Here is a 24,434-nt window from a genome sequence, read left to right as displayed (position 1 = left end):
TCAAAGAACGCCACATAACTTTAGACGAGCTTTGTGATGCTGTGAACAAGTGGTGAATTGGAGTAAAGAGCTGGCAAAACAATCAATGATCTTTTGTTTGCACGAGTTTTATTCTGATAGGATTCAGAGAATTTTTATTCTTTTTAGTCTTCTCCATATTTGAGATATACTTCTTACATGATGCAACATTTCCTTAATTAATAATAATAATTAAGAGGTCAACAAAACTGGTAGCATTTCTAGAAAAGGGTGAATATAACGTAGAGTTAGTGCAGAATGCTGTTAGTGAAATTGTTAAAGGATTTTAATTATCAGTGTAAAACAGTGAGTTAATGTTGATATATTTTTGTTCACAGAATTATCTCCTTTGTTGCTGTAACTGTGATCGAGGGTACCATGTTGGATGTTTGGACCCTCCAGCCGAAAAACGACCAAAAGCCTCGTGGTGCTGTAAACATTGTCTGGTCAGTCAAAATGGGAAGAAGGTGAAGAAATGTGACGTAGTCGCAAGTATTAAGAAATATTCCAAACACAAAGAAAACAAAGAATTAGTACACAGGTTTGTGTTTTCTAATCTTCCTTTTTTTTTATTAACTGAATTTAATTTTACTTACAATATCGGGTTATATTTTTGAGTGAGTGAAGCAGGAATGTTTCTGTTCTTAAAACAAAGGGTTATATTGGGACATAATTGCACATTCAGATTAACAACTGTTCAAATTGCAGTTTCAAATTGGCGTTTTGAAAAGGGATTTCAAACAAATATCAACTCTAGATTGCGTGGCATAATTATATATAAGAAAACTGTGGAGATTCCTTTCTCTCGGTTTTGTTTGTTTGTTTTGTTTTTCGTTTCTCAAAATATTCCTCTCTGAAAAGTAATGTCACTGGTTAAAATATAATTCTTACGCAGTTGTTTGTGGGAAAATTGATTTTTAAAAAAAGGTATGGTTACTTTCTGAACTTCGAATTAAATAAGATAACCGTCTACAATTTAACATTCCTTCTGTCTGCTCGATAGAAAGTTATAGCGTTGAATACCCGTTTTACTGCTTGAAATCAAAACTCCTTATGTCATATGTTTGGTAAAAATTACAGCAAAAATTAAATATTACTATTGCGGGCTAAATTTGAATTTAAACGGCATCGGAAGTGTCATTGTTCATCTCAACCACCCCGAAAATTATGAATTCGACACTAATGTCGGTCATTTTTGATCATTTTTTAAAAAAAAATACATTCCAGCACCGTAAGTTGCAAGATCAAAATGAAATGATAAAAAACACTCCCAGGCCCGAACTTCATCTATGTTAAAAATTTGATCAAGATCGGTAGGGTGGTTCAAGTGGTGCGAAGCCACAAACATAGTCACTTTCATTTTTTATATATATACATTTTTTTTTCTTGAATCGGCTGTCTTGGATTGTTTTGATGCAGCTTTCTATTCTCCCATATCCTGAACCTCACTTATCCTTTCGTTGTAGTATTTCTTCTTTGCATCTTTCATTTGATCCGTGTATTTCAATCATCGCTCTCCTGTGGGTATTTTTCCTTCTGTTATATCTCCATTACTAATAACGTGAAACTTTCTTGAATGTGTTCAGTTATCCTCTCTCTTCTTGGAGTGGTCCCATTTTCTTCTGCCATTTCCATAGCTCTTTCACTTGATACTTCATCCACTCGTCCAATTTTCAACATTATTCTGTAGCAACACATTTCGATAGCTTTTATTCTCCGTTTTCCTCATTGAGTTCATGCCTCATTCGTACGACCACAGTCCATACACAAGTTTTTATCAGCCTTTTTGTCAGTTCTCTGTTGGGAACGCGGTGGCTCAGTGGTAGGGCGTTCACCTCTGGTGCTTGGGGTCTCGGGTTCGATCCCAGCCCCCGCCAAGTGAACTTTGTGGTGGACAAACACCGTGTTCGTGGGTTTTCTCGGGGTTCTCCCGTTTCCTCGTTTCCTCCCACTTTCTTCATTCCACCATTTCACTCATCTCTCATCATCACCGTCTCCTTTAGCCTAACCGGCATAACCATGGGACGTAAAACTCAAAGATTTCATTTCATTTTTTTTTTTTTTCAGTTCTCTGTCGATGTTTCCGGTTAGTAGCTTCTGTTTTTCTTCTGCTTGAGTCCATGCCTCACATCCATACAACGCCACACGCCATACATACGCTTTCATCAGCCTTTTCTTCAGTTCTGTCTATATTTCTAATTTGGATCTTTTGGTTTCCTTCAAATGCTTTCGCCTGAGCTGTTCTGAATTTTATTTATACCTATTTCTCACCTATTATCGCTTGTATTTTACTTCCTTACTGTACATCATCTACTAGGTTTGCGCTCTATTTTGACCTTAATTTTTCTTGTTTTTGCATAATTTCATAACTTTTTGTTTTACTTTTCTTGCTCTTCATTTTAAATTTGTGATGAGTACCTGTTAGGTTTCCGCGTCTAATTTCTTCGCATTGTCTACCAACAGCGCGGTATTGTCCACAGATCTAAATGTGTATTAACTGTCCATGAACAATTATTCCTGAGCTGTGAGGGTCTTTGATTGCTTTTTGTTACTACTTCGATTTGGAAATTAAAATATATTGGTATCATTCTTGCCTGACTACTGGTTCTTCCCTCCTTCCTCAACTATTACTTCCTGTTCTCTGTACATGTTACATATTTTTCCGCTTTTTATAATTTATTCCAGATTTCTTAGAATCTTGAATATTTTGTTTCATTCTACATTATCAACATTCTCTCCAAATGAACGTAAGTTAATTTTCCTACTCGAATCTTTCCCTCTTACTACTTACTTGTTCTCCGCGTTCCAGTATTTTCTGTAGCAAATTGATCATCTGCTGGTACTTTCATGTTGTGTAGTTGAAGTAACCTTCGATGGTGTTAGTGCACACTAAAACTGAAGTTAAATTACTTCGTGATACGAGATTAGACTCTTCTTATTTCAGCCTTCCTTCTTTCTTTCAGTTTTGTCTCATATTGAATAATTTTCCTTGACATATTGTTACCACCTCAGCCCAAGTAAACATGGGTAACGTGTCCAAGGAGGACGTGTTGCGAAGATAATTCTAAGCCTTGAATTCGCGTTGTTCTACTGGGTATGAAAGCTTTTAAAACCTTAAGCATTCGAAAGCGATTGAAGTTATAACTTCAGGAAATAATCGGAAGTTTATATATATATATATTTTACGCATTTATATTGAACTATTTTCAGAATATTTGACTGCGGTGAATAACTGTGTATTCTACCATTTTGCTACACTACACAGAGAAACACTTGAAGAAAGTCATTAAGAAACAGTTTAAGTACTGTAGTGTAATAAGAGACCAAACAAAAAGCAGTTGACTGCTTTTGCCATTCTTATTACGAGGGGGGTCATATGTTCGTAGCGTGTTAATGGGTAATGTTCAGCACCCGACTCCTCCTGTACCACAGAAGCCTGTTCGGCGAAGTACATCCCATCATATTGTATGGTCCTTCTCCAACGTTCCACCAATGACACAAATCCCTGACGATACCAGGCTGCAGGCTTTGAAGCAAAGAACTCAGTAATGCCCGTTTTCACATCATCCACGGAATGGAATTGTCTGCTTTACAGGAAGTGTGCCATGGAACGAAACAGATGAAAATCAGATGGCACAAGGTCGGGACTGTAGGTGTGTGTGGTAAAACTTTCACGCCATCCATGTCCTCAATTTTCTGGCGGACTCTACTTGATTTGTGGCATGGAGCGTTGTCAAATTGGAGAAGTCGCTTTGGGAGTGCTGGATAACTACGGCAAACAATGTCGTATATCCGTTGCAACTGTTCGGCATACAATGTCTCGTCTACGGCACGGCCATGTTGAATGAGCTCCCAGTGAACAGGACCTTCGAAATTCCACCACACACGCCCTCTTTCACCCACAGGCTGCGCTTCGGTACCTGGTCGAAGCCATTGTTTCCCGGTATCAGGATAACGAAGAAAGATTCACTCTTTATCATTCGTAATGATCCTGCGCCAAAACCTGTCATCAGTTGGGTTTCAAAGCAGTTCTTCAGACATGGTTACACGTTGTTGAGCTTCAGCTGGAGTCAATTCTCGGGGAACAATTCTCGATTGCCTGGAGCGAAAACCAAGTTGAAGCAGATGACGAACGACACTGGTTTGTGATGACTGGATCTCATTTGCCAGCTGACGGATACTGGATCCTGGGTTTCCTTCCACAGCGTTCAAGGGCATCGATATCCGTCGTCACAGGGCGTCACTTGGGCTTGTCATCGAAACTGGTGTCACCAGCCCGAAAACGTAGAAACTACGTTGTAGCTGTGGACGGGTGAACAGTATACCTTCACCTTCTACGGCACATGGTTCTCCGGCATCGATTGGGTGGGGCCACCCAACGCTAGGAACATATGACTTACCCTGGTATAAATATCGGCTTTATTTTTATGTTGGAAAACATATGCGTACGATGCATGTGCTATATAAAATCACAAAGACGAATTCCTTTAACACAAAGAGAGGCGCCGACGGGAGGGCTGATTCAGATGTGTTTGGTTACACACAAGGGTCTATTAAGAAGAAATATATGAGGATTTTTTAAGACAAATTGAATTCAAATTATGCCAAGTATTATATATTCATAAAAATACATATAGCAATACATATAACAAAAAATACATATTCGTAAAAATACTTGGGGGGCCGGGCCATCTGGCCCACAGGATCGGTGCCCTTGAACACAGACCATGCTAGGGAGCTCTTTTCCCTGGTTTAGTAGTGAGCATGTGGTGCGGGTTCGATTCCCGGTGGAGACCTTGAAATTTAAACGCATTAGTAGTTTAGATTTCATGTTAAACTGTAGCTGTACGTCTCATAGCCTTGACGCTGAAAAGGGACACTATAAACTCCAACCCACGAAGCTACGGGCAGTTTACTTTCTATCCAAGTTTACTGCAATATCACAATATTTTGTTATCAAGTGATTGTTTTTGCCAGCCAAGAAACAAAGATTTTAATTAATTCATTTATTTATTTATTCATCTTTGAGGAGCATATATCTAAATTAGGTCTTTGGGAATTGAATACGGACGCGTAACTTGAGCAGCTGTCAGATTATGCAGTAATAATATTAAAATCTATGTTCACTTTGATTTACAGATATCTTTCGCACTTGTGTGAAGCCTTAGTTTTGATTTTATCCTTTTCTTTTAAGTACTTATATAAAGAGAATGCAATGGTGTGAGGGCTCGATTGTGTAATATACACTTTCTGGAAAATTATTTTGAGAGTAAAACTGTTTAGAAGTAAAGTTTCTGCAATAAAATTTCTCGTTGCCAACATTTCTGAATCAGTTAATCAAACTACATAAATGAAAATCTTGTGCTACTGTCTTTTAGAGAAAGAAATTATTGAATTGATTCATCCGTAAAATAATTGGATAAATTTATTGACAGATACATATATCAGAGGAGGAGCACATTTAATTAGCATTTTTCTGTGCAGTAACTTCGGAACGAATGGACAGATTTGATTTTTATTATTGTATTCATTTATTTTAACCATAAAGGCAAATTATTCTGGGACTTGTCTAGTGCTACAGTATGTATGGGGTTCTTAACTACACTGTTATATTGGTAGTTCTATAGTCACAGACCTTTGTTATAGTAATTGGCAGTTAGACACTGTTCTAGGATTCCCCTCTCCGATATATATATATCATTCGGAGATTTGCATTACAACGATTTTCATTTGTTTGCTTCTGATATATGCTTGTTAGAAATCTAAAGTATGAATTTAATGTGTAGTGATGATTGATAAGGGGTGAATTATTTTACGTGAATATATTTTGAATGAATTGGCTGACAGGGTACGAATGAGGTACTACCTGAACTCAGTGGTTAGAGCACTTACTTTCTGAGAACGTTCGATCGATCCATCTGTGTGGGGTGTGTGAATATGTAAGTGTTTGTTCTTGAGATAACATTGTTCCATCATTCGTTGTGCCTTTTAGATTACAGAGTATACCGAAGTTTTCCATTTTTTCTTTCTTCCTCCCAAATGAGATCCAACTGTTTCTTTTCCTAAGTTCACGTTGCATAGAATACTAATTGAATTTGCTCCCCACGAAGAGAGTTATCGAGACACCAATCTAAATCCAATTTTCAGAATTAAATCTTTAGAGGAAATTTTATGAAAAGGGATTACACAATTTATTCGCTGTTCGAATCATAATCTTTTTGTATACCCCTTCATTACTTTTCCATGTCATTAGTTTTATTATAAATAATTTAAATGCTAAACACCTTGGTGTTGCAAGGGGAAACTAACTTTCATAGTGATTGCTTGCTAGTCAGAATGAGGTAGTTTCAATATTATTAAGTTAGTCATGTTTCAAAAGCCTTAAACATTATCAGTATTATTTCTATAATGTAAAAAAAAGTTTTCAGTTCACAAGTGAGGTATCATATTGTGATCCATTGTTTTGCAAGAAAGTGTTTGAAGAGGGCAACACTACAGGATTTCGTTTGTTGCGATCATTCCTTCATGGCTAAGCGGTTAGCGTACGCGCCTTTGGCGTGGGAGACCCGGGTTCGATTCCCGGCGGGAGCTCGTGTGGTTCGAATTCCACGTTAATCAGTAGGTCCACATCTCCTATAGCTTCGCTGCTGAAAGGGACGTTAAATTGGAAATTAACTTCTGTTTATAACAGCACCTGAAACAGAGTAGAATTATAATTATTTTTATAAAATTTCTTGTAGAAAGTTCTTTGAAAGTTGAAAAGCACTTTCACACCCATTTCTAGTTTCGATTTTTAAATTTTACTAGGAGTAAAAGCCATGGCACCCTACATATTTGTAGCTTTACACAGTATTGTAATAGCCATAGGTATATATTTTGTCCTTTCGAAGTCTTTCTTGCAAGCTTAGATATGAAAACATAACATGAGGATGCTAGTAGAAAGGCCTGGAATAGAAAAGTAAATATCCAGTTTTCTAGAATACGGATCTACCACGAGTTGTAGCCTTATTTTGTTGTGTAGCTTTCATATTGTGTTGGTAATTTTGATATTGGAAAACAGACTTTTTGTCCTTTGATGATGATCATGATGATGATGATGATGATGATAAATATTAATGATGATTTTTGTGTATTGTTTTTGTTGCTTAGGTCCCTCAGCAGTTCGAAAGTACCAAAGGAAATAAAGATAAAAAAAGGGAAGAAGCATGTTGATGGTGGCTCTGGCTCAGAGGGTAATTGCAATTCTCCTTTCCTTTCGCGCAGTGGTTGTGGTCAAGTGCCTACGATGAGTAGTTCTTATTGGGAACCTCGAAAGTTGGAAGAAAAGAGTGACAAGATCTCGAAAGAGAAACAGAAGTTCTTTCGTCTCAGTGCTTTCTATGCTCACCACAAAAAACTGAAGCGGGTGGGAAAAGAGAAATTGCCCATTTACAGTGCACAGGTGCAGCCCAAACAGACTTCCAAAAGCAGTGCAGTGCCACGCCCTCCAGTCAGCAGCAGTAGTAGTAGTTGTTCTAGTAGTGAGTCAGATAGTGACACTAGTAGTCGGGGAGTGGGAGTGGGTGCTCTTCCAATTCCAATTGCAAATTTCAGCAAGATTAAAAGCCATGGCAATCGGGCTTTCCCACTTTTTTACACATCCACTGGTAGACCAAAGCCAAGGACGCCTTCTTCTTCACATCCATGCTGTGCATGTGTACCTGAATGCAGTACAAAGCCTTCCGATCATTCGTGGGGGGTCAGCAAGAAATGTGATAAGCTCAAAAAGCATCTCACGTACAAACCGGAGAAATCGCGGGATTTAGATAAAGAAAACAAGAAAAGTCTGTTGAAACAGAAGAGCAATAACAACTCAGCGACGAGCAATAACACAAGTAATTCCCATGAGGAAAAGACCTCATCGTCCTCCTCCTCCTCCAGTAGCTATGACAAACTCAAATCAGGCAGTGGGCAGTTAAAGGGGCTCTTTGATGGGCTTAGTCACTTGTTCACAACCCCAACTGAGAGTCGAATGAGGGCCGTGCATGTGCCCAATTACGCACTCTCCAGTCGGCCAAGGAAGCAGGCCCATGATTGTGAACCTTCTGTAAATAGTCCGGATTCTACCTCGAGCGGGGAGTCTCCGTTACCCACGGCCAGCTATCCCCAGCCAGAGATCAGTGTGGAACCTAAACCACCAAGATCATCATCATCGTATTCGTATCCCAAAACCATTCCACAGAAGCCACTAGTAGAAGACGATCTGTTTTCCTCCAGTGGTGGTGTGTTTGGGGAGGGTCACATGTCTCCCTCACGGTTGGTGAAAACAGCAGTGAAGAGTAAGAAGTATGAGCAGGAGAAGCGGCGATTGCTTAAAGGGGAGGGACCATTTCTAGGGGGGATGGGACTTATGTTGCCAGGTCAGCTTCCGGGGATGTGCTCCTCCTCGTCCACGGTGGTTGCGCCAAGAGAGATGCCGAAGGGTGACGAGCCACAGAAGCTGAAGACGGCGAAAAAGAAGAGCGACGGCGTCCAGTCCCGATTGACGTCTTCTCAGCCGGGTAAGCCAACAGCCGTCTGTGGTTTACCTATGCTTCTCCCTCTTTGAGCTGCTTGAGTTAGAATCTCAGCTGCAAGTAGTGGAGACCTTTCTCTAGCATGCAGTGGTTGGTGGAAGTGTAGAGCCAAGCAAGCTTTAGTTAACCTTCAGGCGCCTCACTCACTGACTGACTTTTATACTTGTGTTTTGATGTCTTTTGTCTGCTTTTTTAACACCTGGTGTGGCAGAGCCTGTGCTAATCACCCGACCCCCTCTGCCTGATAGGAGTCTACACACACACACATACATACACTCACACACATTACACTTACGACAAACAAACAATTCACTTTATACCTGCCTGTAATTTATTTGTGCTGTGAAACAGGCAATTAAATTCCTCGTTCGTTACTTTCTCTTCTGTTCTTTGATTTAAAAAAATGTGCCTGATTTTTTTTCCTTTTTTTTGTTTGGAACAATTCTGGAGAATGTGTCTTTATGCTAGGTGATGCATGTGGCAATGAAATAAGTAGAATAGAAAAATTATATTTTAAATTTTTCTTTTAAAAGGGAAAAAAAAAAAGAATTTTCAAAATTTAAAATATGTTCACTTCTGCACATTTTTTTTAATTAAAAGAAATAAATTTTAGATCACTGACCACCGCACTGCACTGCTCCTTTAGAAATAACTTTCCTAATAACCAATTAAGAATGGACGGAGATAATTAAGAAATTTCATAGTGGCTATCTTTTCTTCTAACTGGAAGGGTTCTGTTTTTGTTTGTTAAGGCATTACTAGTTTGGATTATTAGAAAAATGTTGATTTTATTTTTAGGCGGTTTGGAATCGGTTTAAGTACTTATAATTTCAATATTCATTTTCTTATTTACTTATAAACACTGCATTATTAAATTCTCAAATTCTTTGAATGGGTTTCATCATCGTGCATGTTGACTAAAGTCAGAAGTAGTTGTAGGCTGTAAAAATAAATTAAAAAAAGCAGTGGTGGTGTCAGAAAGGGCAGACACAATTTTATATGTGTATAATATAGGTTAATTTAACTTTTATTTGTGGTTGTTTATAAGCATAAAGTTTTGAGTGTTGCATGTATGTCTTTGTATATGGATGCCTGTCTTGTGTATGTATTACAAGTGTGGTATTTGTGGCTTTTATATTTATAGTTACATATAGTAGTACAGTGATGTTCAAGAGAGGAGTAAATTTGGTTCCACTCAAATGTTCGTAGCTTAAGGCTCTTGAGTACGGTCGTCGCGTACTCTATTTGTATGGATGTAAATATTTCAGTAACAGCAGGCAATAAGCCAAAAGTAGGCCATTTATTACTAACAAGTTGCAGTTAAATGAATGTTCAAAATATCTTTCATATTATGCCTGTTACAAAGTATGCATACTGATTTCTGGCATCTTGAAAATAATGATTTGTTCAAAGTATATGAAAATAGTATATTAAGTTCGCGTTACTAGTTAATAATTTCAGCAGCTGCCATCCTATCTTCATCGAACCATGCGGGAGATAGAGCAGTATATTTTTAAAAGGTTGATGTTGCAATCAAGTAATGCTGACTTGAATCAAATGAAGATATAATCATAAAAAATGATCCTTCAAATGTTTTGACTTTGTGGAACTGGTTAGCGGATCATGCCAGTTCAGATTATCTTGGAACTATATCTGTTAATGTTCGAATAACGAATATTCGAGACGTATTCGAATTTGAACAGCATTAGTTGGAACAATTTTGTCAGCTAATGTAATTTCTATAGCAGAACGTTCTTTAATTTATTTTAACATATATTTTTAAAATTAATAACGAAACTACCTAACTAAATCGCAAAAATTTCAGTCTAAAGTTTTGTTAAATCGTGAAGAGAAATGTATTGAGGTTACCTCTAAATGATTATCCAGTAACTTTTCTGACAAGAACCTAGAACACATATTAGCATTGTCATCATCTTAACCTAGAACTCTTGCAACCTTTAAACGAGTTTTTGAATATTGAGTCTGAAAAAATCCCTGGGTTCTGAGGAGATAACGTGGCCATTGTTCAAGGCATGTCCTCCATGTTGCGCATTGCTTTCCTGTCAAAGTAGTTTCGAAGGCTGTGAAACAGACTCATATCTGGAGGCGTAAGATCGGACAAGAAACAGAATGACGGGTTTGTACTATCTAATTTTTGTCGTTTCGTATAGATGGGACTTTGTCTCGTGTTTGAGTTGGCGGAACTTGCCACTGGAAGAGCGCATCCTTACAATGGATAAATACAGGACGTTTGTTAAGGAATGCAGTCCGTAGGCGTTCAAGTTGCTGACAGTAGACCTGTACCGTGATGATCATCTGGTTCTGTGGTAGCAGTTCGAAACGGATAATCTAAGTGGATTTGGTAATGGACAATCCTTGTGTGCATCGGTAACGAATCAATTAGGAACTGGAAGTGTTCTTTCGCTGCTGCTCGAGCTGTGGGTGTCCCCCTGAAGATGTTGAACGGGTTGAATAGAATTGGGCAATTCTTCCGCCTTTTGAAATGAATTCTCAGTATGTGCTCGCAGAACGTCATTGTTAAGCTTACGGGTCGCCCGTGTGGCAGAACATGAGACTGGTGTTTCTAGACGGGAATTTTCTGAACACTGTCTTATAATATGCCCTTACGGTCGCTGAATGTTCTTGATGAAACTGAAACTTAAAGCATAATATGCCATGTATGTTCCTATGACAGTGCTATTGAAACATGTAACTGCCATACAGCTTATTGCAAACTAGTCTCTCTTCACACGCGGAAACACAACGATCTCCGTCGTATACATTCTTCGTGTAATTGTAATTCGTTCGTCGTTTCCAGGACCGTATAAACTACAATATTTATATGATGGCCGAAGAATAGAGATTAATAATTTGTAAAATGTCACTCACAGAACCGAACGCTTAACCCAGATGTCAGTGGTCATTTATTATGTTGATTTATTTAAATACGAAGAGACTAAGTAGATTCGACACAATAGGTTTGACCTGGGGTCTGTTGCTTGAATTTTCAAGCTAGTTGAAAGAAGAAAATTTTAGCCATGGCGTGTCGTTAATTAGTGGAATGTAAGAGTTCTTCTCTTTAAACGAGAAACTTGTTTGCAAAAGTAGATGCTCCTCAGTTCTGTTCCCCTCTTTGAAGACATTGGAGAAAGCAAGATAAATATTAAGATTTATCTGCGTGATTGATCTTCTAGTAAGTATAAAACACTACTGAGTCTACTAGATGTCTCTGAGATGGTCTTTATTTTTGCACATTTCGTCGTGTAACAAGAAAAGCATTGGAGCTCGGAATAAACATATCTATATGAAATTCTGTTTATAGGGCCATTACTATCTCTGAATGTGCCGGTAGGCGTCAAAACAATTATCATGTAGTAACAAAACGAAACTGACCAAAGCAACAAATATAATTGTGTTACAGTTTCGGCAGTGTAACATTACCGTCATCAGACACATAAGATACTTTACAATGAAACTGCACTCTGTGACTTAACAATCAACTATCTGCAGAAGTATATAAACCAGTACTTCGTTTCAAATGATAGAACACTTGGCTACGATGTTAGGAAACCCGTGGATAATTTCAAAAGTATCATCAACGTGGCGTGACGTTTAGCACTGATATTACAGAATGTGCAGTTGTGGCATGTAACTAACTCGTTTTTAATCTGCGCAATTTGTAATTATTCAGATTGTTTTGAGCGTTGTGTTGATAGTCTTTAAGCTTCATAGTGTGTGATGAAGCCAAGTGGATAGTTGATGAAACTGTTAAACGTGAATAATTTTTACAATAAACGTATTCATTTGCTTAGCCAGTAGTTTAAATCAAATTTAAGCCTTCACTTGCATCTGTAGTTAAGATATCTGCATTTAGTGTAGCTTTTACAAGACCGCTACGGTCAGGGCGTGAAATTTCGAAGTCAGACGTATTCGCCAGAAATGATGGTTGCCAGTACCTCTCACGTACAAATTATGAAAGGTCTCCTCCTCCAATGGACTTTGGTTTGACAGAAAAAGACTACATCCGGGCATAAAATTCCAAAACCAGACAATTAGATTTAGGATAATGAACTTTCAATTGGACAATTCATATACATGTAAACCATTTCTACTGAAAACTGGTCGCCAACTCTAAATGTCTAGTCGCCAGTGGCGACCGGAAATTTTTCTCCCTGACTATAGTGACATCTAGTGAACGTTTACTGACAGAAACGACCAGCACATTCAGAGATACGTTGTGGTCCTGTAAATAAAATTTCTTACAGATACGTTTGTTCGAACCCAAATATGTTCCTTGTAAGTCTATAGTTACGGTTAATTTGAAGACTGTACTATTTTTCTGATTGGTAATCACACGGAGACGTTTTAGAATTCTATTATAATTTCCACAGATATTTTCAATAATCTAAAAAAAAAAAACTGATTAACATCTTTAATGCTGGCCCGAAAGTAGGTATACACCCCTGCATTGATCAAGTAGTTACATTCTAGTTTATGAATTTATTTGCTTCGACTGTTTCGGGCTTAAGTTATAAGTAAAAATGACGTTAAAAACAAATAATAAAGAAACTAGGTCTACCTATTTGATAACAATAAGAAAAGATATAAAATACAGTGAACTGATCAGTACGGGACTGTATACCTACTTTTGGGCCACCCTGTATATGTAAAACGAAAGCAGAAGTATCATTATATCATCTTCAGCAATATATATTAATGATTAACGATATTCAACAGTAATATAGTAAAGTCTCTTCCAGCCCATACCGGTAGTTTCCATGCCCAACACCGCCACTGCTGCTTGTGGGGTTCTATACCAGACAATTGATTATAAAAATATAAGTACAGGGATATTAAAGTAAAATATGTCTTACAACTACACGTATGTATGAGTGTAACGAGGCCATTTCTTGACTTCTGTAATCTTTATTTATTCAACAGCGCAAGATGGTGATAGTTCGAAGCAGTATCTGCCGCCAGGAGTCACAGAGAGAGACATGGATATGTACAAACAGGCACAAGAAAGAGCCAATTCGGTAAGAAAATATTAAGTTTCTTGATACTCTTTACAAGTGGAAATACATCAGTGATAAGTAAGTTTTACTCCCTGATAGCGATAAAGTGTAGATTGTTGCAAATGTGACTTCCCTCAAGAGACTCCACTGAAATATGTGAATCTAAGTAACATGTCTCATTTTTCGTGCGTGTACTTATTGCTTTATTAATTTATTTGTACAGTGAAACCTCTCAATAACGGACACCAATGGGACATGAATTTTTGTCCGTTACTGAGAGGTGTCCGTTACAGAGAGGTTACAGTAATTTAATTTCTCGCAACGGGAATTGTATGGAGTAATATACAGTAGATATATTATGTATGAGCGTAAATACGTAAAATTCAATATGAAAATACTCTATTTAGTACGTATTTGAATTACTGGAAGGGATGAAGGAGAAATTAATTTATGTTAAATAGTATTATTGCTGGGGGATGTGTTAATATATTCGTATATTGCAAAAGATAATGCATGTATGATCATTTTCTTCCTACATGGGAGGGGAAAGCGGGAGGGAAAGAGTTTTTCATTCAAATTTTCAGGACCTTCTCAAAAGATGCGTTAGGAACCAACTAACCGGCTAAACTCATTAGCTAGTGTCCACTGAGAATCCTCAGTACGGTTGCGGAAAAAATATATATATGTGTGTGTGTGTTTGTTTGTGTACTGGCGGAATGGATGAAAAGGCAAGTTATTGGGAGTGCATATGTTTGTTGACTCAGCCCCAATCGCAAAGAATATCATCTTAGAGAAAGTTGCTTTACTAAGAATGTAAGAGAGGAAACATTGTTCGTTGAAAATGTTATTGTAAAACAAACAACGTTTGTTTTGTTATCTATGAAATTATCGGAAAGATGCAAGGTCCAGAGGAAAAAGGACTAAATTTGTTAGGGAAGGAAAGATCTTTCGTATAGAATTCTTGGACATACGACTAACCCTGCATGAGTGTTATAGCTTATTGAAGGTTTTCTAGAATTTTCCCCCAAAAGCAATTTATTGAGGGCAGAATAAAAGAATTTGAAGTTCAGCTTGAAGGTGTTCTGTTTGATGGTTCACCGATCTAGACCCATGATAGATACACTTGTGGGGAAAATACTTTTGTCTCCTGTAACATATCGAAGAATCGAGAAAAATTCCTGTCCGTTATGAAGAGGTTATTGAAACGTTTTGGGGAAAAAAGGACTGTCCGCGTCCGTATCTGAGAGTGTCCGTAAAAGGGAAGGTTTTGTTCCATAAGAGAACATATATTTTTGCCGGGACAAAAAAATCTGTCCGTATTATAGAGGTGTCCGTTATTGAGAGGTGTCCGTTAAGGGAGATTTCACTGTATTAATTTATTTTTAAACAAGAAGTCAAAGGGATATTTTTGTTTCACTCTGTTAATTTCCTATATCTATACAAGGAGAGGAATGCAGTATTAAGGCATTCCAGATAATATTTTGAGGTTTTCATCTTACTGATTCGAAAAAAAATTATTTGGAATTAGAAGTTGTCATTCACAGCAGACATGCTGTATTTAAAAGTGAAAAAAAAAAAAAAAAAAAAAAAAAATAGTTGAGGTATGATCATATTTTCTGCCTCTGTTTACTGGTAACGTTGCCATCCACTCAAACCATTAAAATACATTTGACATAATGCTTTTTAACTAACCCGCCATGTTACATATAAGAGCCTGTCTACCTCAGGTGTGCCCTTGGAAAACATGAGAAATATAGTTTGGCCTCACCCTCTGACAGAGGAATTCCTCCCTTTGCTAAAGGAAAAGAAATGAATGACCTCAGCTGTGTTGCAATTTGCCATTCAGTCATTTTGTCTTGACGAGTGAAGATAGTAGGCTACTTAGAATAGCTAACAATACAGAGCACAACGAAGTTTGTGAAATAATTCATTGGTGGCAATACTCCCTCATCCAACAATGGAAAGATCTCGGCCATAGCATCTTGTCCCTCCTCTTTCGAGGGAGGTACAGGAAAACACATAGGCTATCGACAGTAGCACCAGAAGAGGCACAGTTGCAATAGAAAGGCTCTAGCAGTTTAATGTTCATAGTAGCTCGTAACTGATAGTGGTAAAAAAAAAAAGTTACTTAGTCTATTTTATAGGTTAGTAATTAAGGGAATTCAGTTAATAGACATTATAAAAGGGTCGTGTAAATCAATTTGTAAGATTTTTGTTAGTGAACGTTAAGTGAGGATTAGAAATAGATCTCCATAATGATAGTTACCATTCTGTAGTCTGTACTCTGTCAAGATTAAAACTCACTGTTCCTAAGACTTAAGTATAATATCTGATTAATGACGTGACATTACGAGGGTAGTTCAATTATTATTGTCCCTGACCTATAAGGAATATTATTTTTCCAAAAAGTCTCCTTTCATAGTAATGCACTTTTTCCACCTATGCCAGCTCAAAGAAAGTCTCTGGCTGAGCCATGAGCCATTCCTCCACAGCTTCAATAACAGCTGCATTTGAGTGAAACTTCTTCTTGAGGTGCTCCTTCAACTTTGGGAACAAATGAAAGTCACTAGGGGCGAGGTCGGGTGAATAGTGATGACGTTCCAACACATCAAAACCAGCAGCATGGATTGCGGCACCAGTAAGATGGCTTTTATGGGCCGGAGCATTATCTTGATGGAACAGCACTGTTCGCTGCAACATCCCGCGCCGTTTTTCCTTGATTGCTTCGCGTAACTTAGGGGTTAGGGCTGCATAATAGGTCCCCGTGATAGTGTGTCCAACCTCCAGGTAGTCAGAAAGAAGCACATCCTTCGCATCCCAAAAAATTGTGGTCATAACCTTGCGTGCTGATGTTTGCACCTTGAACTTACGTGAGGGAGGCGAATTGCTGTGCCGCCACTCCATGCTCTGTCGTTTGGACTCGGGATCATAGTGGTGGAGCCACGTCTCATCCACTGTTACAAATCTATCACAGAACTGTTTCATGTCAGCCCCATAACTTCCAAACCAGCCCTTGAACATCGAACTTTGTCTTTCTCATGTTCACGAGATAACGTTTTGGGTACCCATCGCACTGACATCTTTCTGAATCCCAAGTGTTCATTCACAATGGTTTCCACTGAGCCTACAGAGATGTGCATGATGTCTGCTAACTGTTGCACCGTGATTCGTCTGCCTGCTATAATCGTATCATGCACAGCATCATTGTTTTCTGGGGTGTATGCTGTTGTAGGAGAACCAGCACCAAGGGCCTGTTGACAGATTTCCTTGCCGCAACGGAAGTTGCGGCACCAGTTCTTTACCACCTGGTAGGAAGGAGACCCATTACCCAATACACTGATCATGTCCTCATGAATCTCCTTTGGGCTTAACCCCTTTTTCTGGAGGCACTTAATGACGGCTCATTCGTTTTCTCCATTTTTCAAACTAGGTGCCGCCTCTCATCTGAAACGACAAAAAAGAATATTAATATAACAGCTATGGTTCTGAAATTTAGCATATAGGCATCTAAGACATTAGGCTACAATATTCTCCATCAGCCATCCCAGCTCAAGTATTTTAAATATGCCGGGGACAATAATTATTGAACCTGCCTCGTGTAACTAAGTGTCTATATGACTTAATGATCCCTCGGGGCTGTATGGTTAGCATACGTGTATTTGAATGGCAGAGTTCGGTTCCCGGTGTGAGCTCACGTGCTTTGGACCCCACGTTAAGTTATAGGTGTACGTCTCGTATAGCCTCGATGCTCAACTCTAAATTAACCATCTAACCGAGTGTTCTTCTTTCTTAACTTTTGAAAGCAGCAGAATGAAAGCCAACGTGGCTACAGACGAATTCAGTTATGTATGGAGAAGGGATTCACAAACGCGGGAAACTAAATTGTTCTTGGATTCTGAACCTATAAAAATATACGAATGAGCAATTTTTGTTTTTGTAATCTGTAACTGTGAACACAAATGTTTCCTTTCCTACCGTCTCCTTTAGCCTAACCGGCATAACCGTGGGACGTAAAACTCCAAGATTTCATTTCACAAATGTTTCCTTACAAAGCAAGAACACAGGACTAGGATGTAAATAATGCTGGCAAATTGCGGCTTGTGTTAGAGTGATTTTTTAGCACTGTCCCCACTAACCTGGAAATCCTGAAGAAAGAAAAGAGAGAGAGAGAGAGAGAGAGAGAGAGAGATAGAAAGAAAACAAGGAATTTTAAGTACGAATTCTTACTTTTCAGAACCCATCTCCCGTTTTGGCGTATCCGACTATTTAGGGGATATTTTATAAAATAAATTTGTTTTGCAAAACTTCTGTACCTACACACAGACACACACAACATAAATGTGCAGTCAGCGACAACAGTTCTTTCCGTTTGATGAAATTAGTTTCGTAAATAACTTCAGAATGGAAGGACAATTTGAGTACAGTTTTCAGTAAATTAAAAAGAATGGAATTTTCTATACGTTCCAGCTATACTAGTGCTGTACAGTCAGCGACAACAGTTCTTTCCGTTTGATGAAATTAGTTTCGTAAATAACTTCAGAATGGAAGGACAATTTGAGTACAGTTTTCAGTAAATTAAAAAAAAATAGAATTTTCTATACGTTCCAGCTATACTAGTGCTGTACAGTCAGCGACTAAAGTTCTTTCCGTTTGATGAAATTAGTTTCGTAAATAACTTCAGAATGGAAGGACAATTTGAGTACAATTTTCAGTAAATTAAAAAGAATAGGTACGTTCCAGCTATACCACCGTTATTCCCAAAATAAATTTTACCAAACGCACAGAACTTTTGTCGGCGACTGTACATGTATAGTAGATGAGGAACTCTTGTCAAGAGGAATATAGTTGCTTTTTTCACATTATTTATAGACTGAAATTTGTAAATCATGACCTGGAAAAGTCGGGCAATTCGTGCTCACCAAAGAAATGAGAATCGTGCAATATACTTTCGTGTGACATGTTATGACCTAGGGAATACCCTACAATATTTCTATAGCAAAATGTATTTTCCAAAGAGAAAGGTTACAGAGCGTAGGACAACGGGACTTATCAGGAACTACAGTTAAGGAATATTAATCGCTTATATATTCTGTTACAGACAACTGAAGTCACTGTTCCTCCTGCGGAAGTGACTACCCCAACTCCAGGAGCTCCTGCACAGCAGCGGTGTCCGTCAGCAATCGTGTTCGGCCAGTATGAAATCCAGACGTGGTACTCCTCTCCATATCCACAAGAATATGCCAGGTATGTTTAAATATCAAATCTCATATTTTAAAATAATAGAAAAACTATAGATTTTGTGTAGGTAATGTAGCGTTCTACGAAAGAGTTGTGTGAAGACAAGACAATGTACTTTCATAACAACCCAGACATCAATTTCTAACACATACTGTTCGATTTCTCTTACAGATTACCGAAACTATTTTTATGTGAATTCTGTCTGAAATATACGAAAAGTCGAGGGGTTTTAGAAAGACATCAAAAGAAATGCACTTGGAGGCATCCGCCTGCAACGGAGATCTATCGACACGAAGACTTATCAGTATTTGAGGTAGGTTGTAGTTATTTGATTTTCTCTTGGAATTTTTTTTAATTGTTAAATTTGTAATTTTTATTTCAGAAAATTATTAATTTCTTTAAAGGAGGATTTATTATAAAATCGTAGATTCAAGGATGTTCCCCTTCCTCCCATATAAATATTTTTCAAAACATTAGGGAAGTTAACGAATAATACAGATTTTTTCTCAAATATTTTGTGTTGTTAATATGTTTTCTGTTGTCAAAGAGTACCTCTTAGAAAAATTGGGAAGTGAGGACGCTACTAGTTAGCACCTACCTGAATGTTCCTGTTGGTTAAAGAAAAAATAGAATAAATGCAGACATAATTATGATGTATTAAATTTGGGAGAGGGAAGGGGAAGTTTCTTTTATTTACTATATCTCTTTGTGGAGCGATCTTGCTTAAATATGTTGCAATCATTTAAACATATCACAGGTTTGTGTTAAAAGGACAGTGTATGCTATACTCTTCTGATAGTATTACTTCTTACCCTTGTTTGCATCTCGACGAAGGTAGATCTACACTGGTCAGGCAAAAACGTAACTTGTTTTTTTTTTTTTTTTTTTTTTTTTTTTTTAAATATAAAAGATCGATATCAGTAGCCTTAATAAAAGACAAGTCTAAAATTAAACAGAAAGCAAGCTTTCATTTATCTGTAATTCTTGGGATTTAACATTAGTTGTATGGAAATGTGACGAATATTCACAACAAAACCATCCACAGATATTATTTATTACCGTAATCACACAATCACGTGTTGACGATAAATTAGCAGTACGTTTCAGTGACTCCTTATCATTCGTGCATTTTAAAGAAAATATGGTTCTAGCAAGAAATACGTATTTTGATCAGTTTTCATGATTGCAGAGACAATTTTGATTTTCCTAGAATCATTTCTATACTAATTCCTTGTCGAAAAACCACATCTCTTCAGACGTTGTTTTAAAACATTTCTACAGCCTACCATAGTGTTAATAAATATTGGTGTTATTTAAAACATTGCGCACGTTTTCCTCAATATTTTAAAAACCTGATTTTATTTCCGTTCAGCATTTTCGTATTCGTATTCTAAATAGATGACTCTTATTTGAATTCTTCTGAGTAACCAATGCGACATTTTTACCTTAGTGACCTAAAGACCGGTAAAAATGTCATACCGAAACATTCGAAAAATATTTATCTGCATTGTTTTTTCCTAATTTGCTGACTAGATCTGTGTTTGTACTCCGACTATAGTAATCACCAGGGCCCGGATCTTGTTGACCTAAACTTTTCTAAAAAGTGACCTATAAAATGACACTAAAATTTCTGTAAAATGAGCCTAAAATTCACAAAAATTGACCTTAAAACTTGCGTATTTTAAAACGTTTACTTCGTTAAACATAGACTTTTTTTTGAATATCTATTGGATTTTAACTATCATTTCTCAGTCATTTTCAAAAGTTTTGTTTCAGTTAGTTGCAGCCCATTGATCAAATGTTGTGTTCAGTTATCAGTCGATTGTACGGTATTGTACGTACTGAAAGTGTCAATTCACTCCCGAGTTGAAACTAGGAAGTACACTTAAAGAATAAAAGTTCGCAAGTGTAGACTGTATACACGAGAATAATAGATAAAAAGAAGTTTAAAATCTTTGAACGCCTTCTAATTTATTTTTAGTTATTCGCCTGATCATATCCTTTGTGGTCAACAACCCGAAAACATCTATTTGACCACCTACCAACCCCCACCCCTCGTCAACCAGCTACAGTTTAGTGTTCATTAGCTTGTTAGGAAAGCAGTTTTTCCACCCCAAAAGTCAGGAAGCAGGAAAAGAGATCATTTAACTTCGTGTTTTTCAAATCCGTAAAAGTGTTCAGTTTAAGATTTCTTTATGCAGAAGAAAAAGAATAAAAAGACCATAAATGACCTAAAAGTTACTTAAAATATTAAAAAATGACCTGAAACTTCAAAACGTCAAAAGGTGACCAAATGTTGACCCTAAAAAGACATATTTTTGGAACCTAGAGTTGATGAACAACCTTTATATTTCAACTTGTCTTGTCCTATGCGTAACAGTAAAAAGTTGACTTTTCAACAAGATCCGGGCCCTGGTAATCACTTCAATCCGTTATAAATTACTGAATTGTAATTTAATTTTTAGTTTAACCTAGTATTAAAAACTCAACGAACATGCTTAATTTCTGCATTTTGTAGCAAAATATATAAAAGAAAGAAAAAAAAATAAACGAACTCAGCCATTAAATGTGCTTCTTAGTTTGCACCAGTTTATTATTTGTGTGTGTCTTTAATTGGTGTATCTCAGTATTCGTATTTTCTTTTATGGGCATAATTTATTTCTTAATAGGAGTGCAGGTCGGTAGTTCTTTGAACTATCCATGCTGGATTTTACAACAGTATCTCTTCCTCCCCCCATCGCTCTTGTGACCGCATTTGCGAGGTCGCAATGTCTCAACACCCACTGTGTCTCTGTCTCTCACTCTTTCCCCTAATACTATGGCTAATGTGAAGCAGATGGAAGAACAAGGAAGCTAATCTTGGGAACAGACGTTTCTTTTAAAAAGGAAAATAATGCAAATCCATAATTTTTCTTTAATATATGATATGAATAAGTTGTGAACAGGTTTCTTTGCCCCCAGGGCCTCCACATTTTGCCACAATCGAATACTATAATATATATATATATATATATATATAATATTATATGTTAAACAGTAATCTTCTAATCACTGACTGAAAGGACAGCGTTTGGAACTGTGGCAACTAAGGGCCAACGTGGACTTGACAAGCGCCTGTCAGATGTATGAACTGAGGGTTCTGGTTGACCATTTAGTTATCAGGGGGTGTTTTCCACAAGTTCTCGTGGGCGATGACTTATTTATGGCGTAGAAGGCGGCATCCTTTATATAAAAACAGCACTTATATTGAAGAAATACACTATAAGTACTGGAAGTGGCTGAAAGCTTCAATAATAGTGCAGTTCTGTTTCACTTGAACCACGCTACAATGAAATCTTAATAAATTGTACTGGTAAAGTGAAAACAGTAATTCTACTGATTGCATTTCTAAGTCTTTTCCTTACCGGTTTCTGTCACTTAACGTTTTGAACTTCTCACAGCACTTACATGAAGATCGAATCATTTTAAAAATATATATATTGCATTTTTTGTGAAAGAAATAGAGCTTTTTTAAAATAGGTTGTTTATGGAGAAAACTTCTTTACGGAAGTTTCTTTATGAAAGAACTGACAGTTTATCAATTCTTCTGTATATACGAGGTATTAACAACGTTACAATCTTAGACATGAACAATATGAGTCTCTCTTAGGCTGTGTTTCTTTTCGTGTAATTATACACTTCACTTGAAACTTCCGTACAAAAATTGAATAATAATTAATTACATCGTTATTAAACTCATTATAAAATGTTAGGAAACTTGAGAAAGGGCTGTGAAGGCTATGAGATGAAAATAAATGCTAGAAAGACAAAAGCTTTGGTGATTGGAACGAATGGGTCAGTGTGAAATATAGAAGTAGGAGGGGAGAAAATAGGTGACTAGTTTTCGATACCTGGGTAGTACTACTAGTAATGATCTGAAGTATGAACGTGAAATAAAAGCAAGGATAAGAGTGGAGAAATAAGCCTTTAGGAGAAAGAAAATCCTATTTTGTGGTACCTTGAATAAAGAGTTAAGAAAAAGGCTTATAAGATACTTCGTGTGGAGTAATGTACTGTATGGGCAGAAACATGGACATATGCAAAAATGAGAAACAATTGAAAGCTTTCAAAATATGAGTGTGAAAAAAAATGGAAAGAATTAGTTGGTCTGGGCCGAGCGGAAAACGACTGAGAGTGTGTTAGAAATGATGGAGGAGAAAAGAACAATTTTAGATATTATTAATTAGAGAAAGAAAAACTGGTTGGGACATTGGCTAAGAAGGAATTGTATCATGAGGGACATTTTAGAGGGTATGGTGGCAGGAAAGAGAGGGAGAGGCGAAGGAGACTACAATTAATGGACGATATCAAAACAGAGAAATTGTACGTGAAGGCAAAGAGGTTAGCGGGAGACCGTGAAGCTTGGAAACTTCTCAGTTGCAGTAAGTAATCTGCCAATAATGGCAGAATATCTATGATGATGATGACCATTAGAATACACTAGAGCTCCAAGTATTAACGTTAACACGTGGTGTATGGCTACTGCACTACTGAAAGTCTTCGTAATAATTTGATTAAATATTCGTCAATATTTTTCGTTTAAGTAAGTGTAGCCTTTTCCATCTATGAATTACATTTACTGTTTTGATGGTGTTCATGACGTGGTTATCGCTTTAATTCCGATGCCGCTATTTTCTAGCTGTTCATTTCGCACTTGAAGTACCTTGACAAGAACCTCATAATCTGAATGAACAGTGAAAATTTGTGCCCCATCAGGACTCGAAATTCTAATCATGCCCTCGAAAACAGCTGCGAGCTAATCATTTGACATAGCGTTAATAAACCGAAAAGAACTAGGTAGTTTCGGTTTTACTAGTTGAACTTTTTGTTAAAATATTCAAGGCAGTTGGAAAAAAATAAATAAATAAAATAAAATTTAAATAAATAAAAAAAATCGAATTTTTGTTTCGTTCTAGAGAAATGTTTTTCAGAATATTAAATGAAGGAATATTGACATACCAGCACTGATCATAAAATTGGTAAGAGTATGTTTTCGTTAACGTTGTGAATCTCTTGTCCTGAATTACAGGTGTATGGTATAGATAAAACGTTATCATTGTAGACGTCATACTTCCACTCCAAGACAGAATAAGATTCGCATAGAATTTATATGATGTTTTTATTAATTTATTTCCCAACAATAATTGATTTTTTATATATATATTTATTTATTTTCAGGTGGATGGAAACGTGAACAAAATTTATTGCCAAAACCTCTGTTTGTTAGCCAAGTTATTTTTGGACCACAAAACCCTATACTATGATGTGGAACCATTCCTTTTTTATGTACTAACGAAAAATGACAGGAAGGTAAGATCTGTTTTGTTTCAGATATGTATATGTTATTAGGATAAAATTCACGTATATATATATATATATATATATATATATATATATATATATATAATGTGTCTCAGAAGTTCCCTTACATAGGGCAACTGTCATTATCAGAGTTACAATAAAATATAAGAGAAGAAACCATCTCTAAATATAATTTTTCAGTCTAAAGTGGAGGATTTTTTTTTTTTTTTTTTAATCGGACGAGCCGTTTGGGCTGTACACTCTTTAT

At 36.9% G+C, this 24,434-nt stretch overlaps 1 protein-coding gene across 4 annotated transcripts in view; it reads left to right on the top strand.

The window, feature by feature from the left end:
* The window catches only part of enok (histone acetyltransferase enoki mushroom), a 129,533-nt gene that overhangs the window by 68,581 nt on the left and 36,518 nt on the right, over positions 1-24,434 (top strand). For 3 of the 4 annotated variants that reach the window (XM_081760496.1, XM_081760497.1, XM_081760495.1), the window contains 6 exons: positions 357-559; positions 7,168-8,558; positions 13,515-13,609; positions 18,687-18,832; positions 18,998-19,139; positions 24,044-24,175. In XM_081760496.1, coding sequence (XP_081616622.1) covers positions 357-559; positions 7,168-8,558; positions 13,515-13,609; positions 18,687-18,832; positions 18,998-19,139; positions 24,044-24,175 — 2,109 coding nt within the window. The remainder of the gene's footprint in view (positions 1-356; positions 560-7,167; positions 8,559-13,514; positions 13,610-18,686; positions 18,833-18,997; positions 19,140-24,043; positions 24,176-24,434) is intronic. The other variant, XM_081760498.1, reaches the window with a different exon arrangement.

Source organism: Thermobia domestica, chromosome 5 (assembly GCF_964235325.1).
Source record: "Thermobia domestica chromosome 5, izTheDome1.hap1.1, whole genome shotgun sequence".
In the NCBI taxonomy this organism is placed as follows: Eukaryota; Metazoa; Arthropoda; class Insecta; order Zygentoma; family Lepismatidae; genus Thermobia; species Thermobia domestica.
The sequence above is the reverse complement of the archived record's forward strand: the minus strand, read 5'-3'. Positions and strand labels throughout refer to the sequence as shown.